The 9583-nt window shown below is 42.5% G+C and overlaps 2 gene segments (V, D, J or C); both read right to left on the bottom strand.

Annotated features, from left to right (window-relative positions):
* Positions 1-307: 307 nt before the first annotated feature.
* Positions 308-1091, bottom strand: LOC137777400 (immunoglobulin kappa variable 2D-29-like). The segment is given in 2 exon segments: positions 308-639; positions 1043-1091. Coding segments are annotated over 2 exon segments (381 nt in total).
* A 6558-nt stretch (positions 1092-7649) lies between these two features.
* On the bottom strand, positions 7650-8790 carry LOC137777401 (immunoglobulin kappa variable 2-28-like). The segment is given in 2 exon segments: positions 7650-7987; positions 8742-8790. Coding segments are annotated over 2 exon segments (387 nt in total).
* Between the last annotated feature and the right edge of the window lie 793 nt (positions 8791-9583).

Raw genomic sequence — 9583 nt, forward strand, 5'->3', positions numbered from 1 at the left:
AGGGAGGGAGAAGTAGGATGAGCTTTCACTCACCTCTCCTTCCTCAGGTCTGTTTGCTCAGAGGGCACTTAGACCCGTCCATTCTCCTGCTGGTTCTGTCAGGCAAGGCTCTGCAGCTGATGGGGCCTTAACCTGTGGTGTCTGAGGAGTAGAGGAGGCTTTCATGGTCCAGAGCCCTCAGCTTCAAACTACTCCCCTGATTTTCTAACATCTTCCTCTTACACTGACTCAAGAGAATCTGCCTGCCTGCTCCCCAGACAGTCAACATAAGTGGGCAGCTGGGCCACCCGGAGAGGGGGGTTTGTGTTCAGGGCTGTACAACTGTGGGAGGATCTTCCATGGCTTGCTGGCAGTAATAAACTCCAACATCCTCAGCCTCCACCCTGCTGATTTTTAGTGTGAAATCTGTCCCTGACCCACTGCCAGTGAACCTGTCTGGGACCCCAGAGGCTCGGTTGGAAACCTCATAGATCAGAAGCTGTGGAGACTGGCCTGGTTTCTGCAGGTACCAGCTCAAATAAGTGTCTCCATCACTATCTAGGAGGCTCTGACTGGATCTGCAGGAGATGGAGGCTGGGTCTCCAGGGATGGCAGACAGGGAGAGTGGAGTCTGAGTCAGCACAATATCCCCATTGGATCCTAAAATAATGAAAGAAAACAACAAAGTTCTGGACAAAATTTATGAAACAGTTTCAGAATTTTTCTTCTGTTATTGACGTCAGGCTAATCTTTTTTCTTTTTCTTTTTGATTCCAAAGACTACCCAAAATATCCAATTTCAAAATGAACCCAAGATTTACAATGCAAAGAGGTCTCTAGAAGTCATGTACACTTGACCACTCTTTCTATGCCACCATCTTCACCAGAGGACAGACACCTCTTGTTCTTTCCGGATTCATCCTTATTCTCATATCACTAAACATCACATGTCTTTTGCAGAGGGTATGGTATGCATCTAATATGTGGACAAAGACACATGAAAAGCAGTTTTGCTCCCAGAGCTCACCCCCTCATTCTCCTTCTCATCTCCCCTCCATCCTTACCTGGGACCCAGAGCATGAGGAAACCCAGGAGCTGAGCAGGGAACCTCATTTTCAGAAGCTGGAATTGAGGAGTCCTGATAAGTCAAAGCAAGACTGGAGCTGAGCTTTTATCTCAGACTTGCAGGGGAAGGTCCTCCCTGGGGAACAACATGCAAATCCCCTGGCGGGGGGACAGCTGTGTGGAAAGAGCCAGGGGGAGGGAGGGAGGGGCTCAACTTTGAGCAGAGTGAAACAAAGGTCTTCTGTGTTTAGGTGAAAACCAATAGCTAAAGGCCATATTGCTTGGAATAGCGGGTATAAGAACCCCACTGTGAAAGTCTAGATTGATTACAAGAACCCAGTGCATATGGCCTGCAGCTCTAAGAAAGCATCAGAGACCCCGAGGTATAGACATACGTGTCCAGGGTCAATATCTGAGAGGGGAACAGTCATCTTGCTCTGATTCTTCCAGGCTGATCTAGATAAGAGAACAGCTCCTTCCCCACTAGTACGGATCACCAGAATTTTCTCCAAATAACGCCATGGAGTTGAGCTGGATCAAGAGCTGTCAGGTAAGTGCAGTTCCCAGGTTATCTGTTTAAGAATGTTAGAAACAGGTGTTAGAATTGGTCTTGCCCTGGCAACTAGTGAATTAAATTTCAAAGAGAACTTAAGTCCGAAGAAATTGACAGGGAAAAAAATTAATATATCTGTTGTGCAGAGAGTTAATAGTTCAGTTTAAGACCATAAAAAAATTTATAAGAATTTTACGCCTCAGGCAGTAAAATGAAATACCTGAAACCCAGTTGTTTCAATGTAGTGCATATTCTATCATAATTCTATCTGTGTCTTTGTCTCTGTGTCTCTGTCTGTCTCTCTCTCTATATATATATATATTACATATATACACACATATATTTTATATATATATATATATAGTCAAAGTAGTTCTTTAGGAAAAAACTCACTTGAGATGATGGGACAATATGAAAAAAGTATGACTTTGCATTATTTTTTTCTGAGGGATGTTTAGAAAGACTCTTCCCCGGTTGACTATTTCTCATCAAGTTGAAATAGGTTCTGCAGGGTTTCCGGTTCTGTCAGCTCTGTATGAGGACCTAAGGTTCTCACTGCTTATATGTTGGGAGCCACAGCCATGAGTCTGCATTTCAAAAGGAGATGCTGTTTGTGAGAAGAGCAATGACTGGATCCTTTATTTTAATGTCTCAGGGTGGCCTGTGTCTATTATTGACACATTCCACATTCCTGGGCTTTTATTTTAAAATGGTCATCATGGAACAGCGTTCCAGACCACCACTACTCAGGTCGTCAGTCTGTCACACTAGCTTTCATTAAATAGGAAAACAACATGACTATTCTCACGTGTTAGCCTGGTGCAGGTCATGTTGATATACAATGGAGAAAATACAGTCTCTTCAATAAGTGGTGCTGGGAAAACTGGACAGCTACATGTAAAAGAATGAAATTAGATAACTCCCTAACACCATACACAAAAATAAACTCAAAATGGATAAAAGACCTCAGTGTAAGACCGGACACTATAAAACTCTTAGAGGAAAACATAGGCAGAACACTCTTTGACATAAATCACAGCAAGATCTTTTTTGACCCACCTCCTAGAGTAATGGAAATAAAAACAAAAATAAACAAATGGGACCTAATCAAGCTTAAAAGCACAGCAAAGGAAACTATAAACAAGATGAAAACACAACCCTCAGAATGGGAGAAAATATTTGCAAACGAATCAACGGACAAAGGATTAATCTCCAAAATATATAAACAGCTCATGCAGCTCAATATTAAAAAAACAAACAACCCAATCAAAAAAGACCTAACTAGACATTTCTCCAAAGAAGACATAGAGATGGTCAAGAGGCATGTGAAAAGCTGCTCAACATCACTAATTATTAGAGAAATGCACATCAAAACTATAATGAGGTATCACCTCACACCGGTTAGAATGGGCATCATCAGAAAACCTACAAACAACAGATGTTAGAGAGGGTGTGGAGAAAAGGGAACCCTCTTGCACTGTTGGTGGGAATGTAAATTGATACAGCCACTATGGAGAACAGTATGGAGATTCCTTCAAAAACTAAAAATAAAATTACCATATGACCCAGCAATCCCACTACTGGGTATTTACCCAGAGAAAACCATAATTCAAAAAGACACATGCACCCCAGTGCTCATTGCAACACTATTTACAATAGCCAGGTCATGGAAGCAACCTAAATGCACATCAACAGACGAATGGATAAAGAAGAAGTGGTACATATATACAATGGAATATTACTCAGCCATGAAAAGGAATGAAAATTGCATCATTTCTAGAGACGTGAATGGATCTAGAGACTGTCATACAGAGTGAAGTAAGTCAGAAAGAGAATAACAAATATCGTATATTAACGCATGTATGTGGAACCTAGAAAAATGGTACAGATGAACCAGTTTGCAGGGCAGGAATAGGGACACATTTGTAGAGAACAAATGTATGGACACCAAAGGGGGAAAGTGGCAGGGAGGGGTGGTGGTAGTGGGATGAATTGGGAGATTGGGATTGACATGTATACACTAATATGTATAAAATAGATAACTAATAAGAAACTGCTGTATAAAAATCGAAAAAAGAATGAGCTATAGGCCATGACAAATTACTGGAAATGTACTTGTGCAGATCTTACTCACATTACACAACCTCATCCTGGTCAACTGGGAGCATCTTCAACCCGCAGATTGGCTCTCTATTCTGGAATCTCACAAACTATGTGAAGTGTGAAGCTTTTTATTAGAAAGTATAGAAATCTATTATTCCAGCTAACTGTGCCAAAATAATTTATTATTTTATAAATATGATGAGAAGAAGTCTTTGATTCTATTATAAAAAATAAAGCAAATAATTGCTGGTCACAGTAACCCTGATTATGCCCCTAAACATACAATGCCTTTTCGTTTGGGACTGAATAATAATGTTTCAAGATTCAATAAAACTGTTTGTTTTTGTATAAGCTAAATCTCTAGTGTTGGTCATAACAGGAGTTCACTACACTCAGAACATGTAGAAAAAAAGAGAGAGAATGAAAAACATGTTACAAAAAGTGTCTCCATTAATATTTGCAGAGAAAAAAAGAGAACAGTGAGAGATTTAGAGAGAGAGAAGGAGAGAGGAAGCATAATATGAATTACCATTCTCCCACCATCAAAATCTTCAAGGTGATAGGCAAATAAAGACAAACTTCGGACCAGAACTTGCAACAGGATAGACATGTATGTGTATTAAGAATTTGAATTGACTGCCACCTGGTGTGCTTTTGACACAAGGACCGGGTCGAAGTAGGTACAAGTACAGATAATAATTTCCATTTAAGTCCTCCTAACTCCACCACCAGTCCAGAAATTGTGTCAAAACAAAGTTATCTGAAATGAGTTGGGGACAATCTTTGGGCTGCCTGGTGACATTCTGGATGTTGTCCGGTAGATGATTTCACTTAGTTGGACATGCTGTACAGATTGTACTGGGCATGAAACAGCTGGCACCAAATTGCAAGAAAAATTTTCCCCCGATGGTAAGAGAGCTCTCATGTGTCCCATAAATAGGATGAAGATGGACATCCCCTTCCGAGTGTTGAACGTGTGTCTTCTTCTTAAAGAAAGGAATTGCCTGACAGCTTCTCTGACTTCTGGCATCAACACATTCCACGTGTAGGAGGGCTGGTCTGGCTCATGGACCAGGTGACATGGAATCTGCCAGATTTGGGTGGGCCCAGAAAAGCAAAGGGCTCTGCAGCAGGTCCAGCCTGCAGTGCAAGCAGCCCTGCCACTGGAGCCAGTGAGGACACAGAAGACTTGGTCAAAGACATCAACCATCTGGACATAACTGACACTTAGAGAACAGCCTGCTGAACAATAGTAAAACACACCAGGGAACCTAGTGGATGCTCTTGGGAGGACATGGAAGCCTTTCCCTGGAGGGACTGTGGGGCATGAGCTCCCTTGGTGGAGAGGAAGGAAAAGGCTGTGGGAGGCTGTCCTGGTAATGCCCTGACATCTGTTTACGCAGGATAGGTGCCCAGTGGCTATGACTGAGGACTTTATGGTCTCTTTCTCAAGGCTCCAAGGCCATTTCCACTTGAGCCCATCCTGGGGTTAGCTTGTCCTCTGGGCACTGCAGCTACTCCTGCCACCCTGAGAAGCTGAGCCTCCTTGGGAAGTTTGTATTTGGATCCTTATTCACTGTGCAGGGCCCAGTGAGTATTCTGCCCACAAAAGTATGTTCAGCATCTCCAGGCTCCTTGCTGGTGACTGTAGCAAGAAGTCAATTGAATTTTGGATCAAATTTTTTCGACTGTGAATATGTCTAGAAATACCTCCTGAAGACTTGCGGTCTTTGTATGTGTTACAAACCTCTTAATGTTGACAATTTTTTTAACTTTCTAATTAAGAATCCAATTTTAATTGCACTTGCTATGAAATCCATTACGTTGAAAGGAATCATCTCTCATAAGTTTTATTCCCTTAACCAGAAACAGTATTATATTATCCAGGTGGATTTGAAATTATTTAATGTAATTCATACCTTGTCAGAGCACGTGACTATCATGCCCATGATTAGTTCAAAAGTATTTTTAAAGCATTTTTTAAAATGGGATCTATCTGAAGTATTCACTTTCTATACAACTATCACTAGAAAATGTGAATCAGATCCACTTTCAGGAACTGAACTTTCATGTGAGCCCAAGATATTTATTTATTGTTTGAATTTTTTGTTTTTATGAGAATAGAGTACCAAGTTTGTAAGCTCCAAAAATTATTTAGGTTAAAAATATGACATGAATCTCCATGTACAGCAACAATGATTGTTGTACAATTTGGAAATCCAGTGCACTGCAAAGGTTACAAATAATCAAAGGGTAAAGTGGAGAATTCGTATTTTTATAACATCAGAGAGCAATGGAAAATATAAGAATCACATGACCTGAAATAACAAAGTAGAAAGATCCCTTTCTAGTTGAGCCAATGTTTACCCAACGCTTTGCTCTTCTATAGTATTTTCCAAAATTACATGTGGACAGAAGTTCTGACTTGGCCCAAGTAGAGGAACCCAGCTGGAAACAGTGAATCCAGCTGAGCTTTGGCTGTCCCACAGGGAAACTTCTATCACAAGGGGACATTGCTGAAGTCTGAATCTGCAGGCAGGCTAGGGATGCTGGGTTAGAAAACAGAAATCTCCTACTTATTCAGACTTTTGTTCTCAAGGCTGCCCAGAGCATCCTTAATGTATGTCTGAATGCTCCACACTGGTCTCCATCTCCTCGGCATCCGCTGTTCTGCACCATTTGGGCCTTTCAGTTTCCATGTCACTGCCTGTAGCACCTCCCCAACCCAACCTCATGGCCTCTGCTGGACCACCTCCAGGAGCAAATAAGTTTCTGGAGACTCTCCTCGGCTGAGTTAGGTTGACAGTGACGGTGTGACATGACCTCAGGTCTCTGCACAGGAACATCACTAAACCCTTGGTCATGACAAATCTCAAGCCCTGCTCCCCACACTCATTTCCTGTGACACTTGCAGTGGCCCAGGCACAACCCAGGAAAACCAGGCAGACGTCCCTTCCACTCTGTGATTCCATAAGGAACATACTGGGTCTTCTCTCCGGGTTGTTCTTATCAATCTTCAACACCACCACCATTTTTAATCCCACCACATAGAAGCCAAAGAGCAGATTATGTGCAATTGTGTGTGTCGACTAGATTCCCTTCCTGTTTCCATTCCTGCAGTCTTCCCACACGTTAAAATTCTTAGCTTTTGAGAAAAAGAAACTGTCATATTTCTGTATTCTTCCAGTGTTCTGTGAGGTAAATTCTATGCCCTAAACCTTCCAGTTTATGTTTTGTTTTGTTTTGTTTTTAAATCCCAACTTTTGGAATTTAAAGACTCACATTTTCTTTCTGTGAAAGGTAACTGAGACAACTCAGAGATGCTTAGCATTAGGATATTGTGTCTGTCATGAATTTGCAAAGAATGTTTGGACACTCTTAACCCAAAATATTTACTAAGTTTTTTCAACTTACTCCCCATGAGGGTAGCTTGTAAAGACTATGATATGGCATATGTTAAAAGAATAGGAACCTATGTAGTAAAAAGGAGAATCAGAAAGTGGGGAAAGTGGGAAAAATTAATTTTGAATATTATACATTTTGTCTTCTTAAACATATACCAAAACCTGCTAAATCCCAATATGTATTTACTTGTTTTGCTACAGACCTTCCTCAGTTGCCTAAATTTATTTGACACCTAACAGTACATGACAGAGGGAGAAGTAGGATGAGCTTTCACTCATCTCTCCTTCCTCAGGTCTGTTTGCTCAGAGGGCACTTAGACCCGTCCATTCTCCTGCTGGTTCTGTCACACAAGTCTGTGCAGCTTATGGGGATTTAACCTGTGGTGTCTGAGGTGTAGCTGAGGCTCTCATGTTCCAGAGCCCTCAGCTTTATCCTCTTCCCCTAGTTACCTAACTTCTTCTTCTTACACAGACTCAGAGAATCTGCCTGCCTGCTCCCCAGACAGTCAACACATCTGGGCAGCGGGGTCACCAGGAGAGGGGGATTTATGTTAAGCGCTGTACCACTGTGGGAGGACGTTGTATAATTTGCTGACAGTAATAAATTGCAGTATCCTCAGCCTCCACTGTGCTGATTTTGAGGGTGAAATCTGTCCCTGACCCACTGCCAGTGAACCACTCTGGGACCCCAGAGGCCCGGTTGGAAGTTCCATAGATCAGGAGCTGTGGAGACCGACCTGGATTCTGCAGGTACCAGCTCAAATAAGTGTATCCATCACTATGTAGGAGGCTCTGACTGGGTCTGCAGGAGATGGAGGCAGGGTCTCCAGGGATGACAGACAGGGAGAGTGGAGTCTGGGTCAGCACAATATCCCCATTGGATCCTAAAATAGAGAAAAGTACAAGATTATGGACAAATTTTTTTTTTTTTTAAAGAAATATGTGCTGTGCTAGTCTTTTTTTTTTTTTTTTTAACTTTTTTGGGTTTATTTATTTATTTATGGCTGTGTTGGGTCTTCGTTTCTGTGCGAGGCCTTTCTCTAGTTGCGGCGAGCGCGGGCCACTCTTCATTGCGGTGCGCGGGCCTCTCACTGTCGCGGCCTCTCTTGTTGCGGAGCACAAGCTCCAGACGCGCAGGCTCAGTAAACTGTGGCTCACGGGCCTAGTTGCTCCGCGGCATGTGGGATCTTCCCAGACCAGGGCTCGAACCCGTGTCCCCTGCACTGGCAGGCAGATTCTCAACCACTGCGCCACCAGGGAAGCCCGAGATAATTATGGACAAAATTTATAAACCACTTTCAGAATTTTCCTTTTGTTATTTACTTCAGGCTAAATCATTTTTTAAATTCTGATTAATATCTCAAATATCCAATTTCAAAAAGAACCCAAGATTTGCAAGGTAAAAAGAGGTCTCTGGAGGTCATATTCCTTTGTCCACACTTTCTATGTCACAGTCTTCACCAGAGCACAGGTACTTGTTTCTTTTGGACTCTTTCTCATTCTCATATTGCTAGACATCACAGGCCCTTTACAGAGGGTAATGTGTGCATCTGACACATGGACAGATACACATGAAAAGCAGTGGTGCCCCCAGAGCTCACCCTCCCACCCTCCTTCTCATCTCCCCTCCGTCCTTACCTGGGATCCAGAACATGAGGAACCCCAGGAGCTGAGCAGGGAACCTCATTTTCAGAAGCTGGAATTGAGGAGTCCTGATAAGTCAAAGCAAGACTGGAGCTGAGCTTTTATCTCACACTTGCAAGGGAAGGTCCTCCCTCGGGAACAACATGCAAATTCCATGGGGGGGGCGGGCAGCTGTGTGGAAAGAGCCAGGGGGAGAGAGGGAGGGGCTCAACCTTGAGCAAAGTGAAATAAAGGCCTTCTGTGTTCAATAAAATGAACACCTAAAATCCATACTTCTTGGAATAGTGGGAAGAAGAATTCCACTGTGAAAGTCCGGATTGATTGCAAGAACCCAGTGTACATGGCCTGCGGCTCTAAGAAAGCATCGGAGACCCTGAGGTTTAAACATGTGTGTCCAGGGTCAGTATCCGAGAGGGGAACAGTCATCTTGCTCTGATTCTCCCAGCTGATCTAGATAAGAGAACAGCTCCTTCCCCGCTAGTAGTGACCATCAGAACTTTCTCCAAATAACATCACGGAGTTGAGCTGGTTCAAGAGCTGTCAGGTAAGTGCAGTTCCCAGGTTACCCATTTAAGAATGTTAGAAACAGGTGTTAGAATTGGTCTTTTTCTGAGACCTCGTGAATTATATTTCAAAGACCACTTAAATCACAAGAACTTGACAGTAAAATGAAATACCTGAAAACCAGTTGTTTTATTCTGGTGAATAATCTATCATAGTTCTATGTCTCTCTCTGTCTCTCTGTCTCTCGCTCTCTCTCTATATATATGTTTTGTACATACACACACACACACACACACACACACACATATATATACACACATATATGTCAGATT

The sequence above is a fragment of the Eschrichtius robustus genome, chromosome 15 (assembly GCF_028021215.1).
Source record: "Eschrichtius robustus isolate mEscRob2 chromosome 15, mEscRob2.pri, whole genome shotgun sequence".
In the NCBI taxonomy this organism is placed as follows: domain Eukaryota; kingdom Metazoa; phylum Chordata; class Mammalia; order Artiodactyla; family Eschrichtiidae; genus Eschrichtius; species Eschrichtius robustus.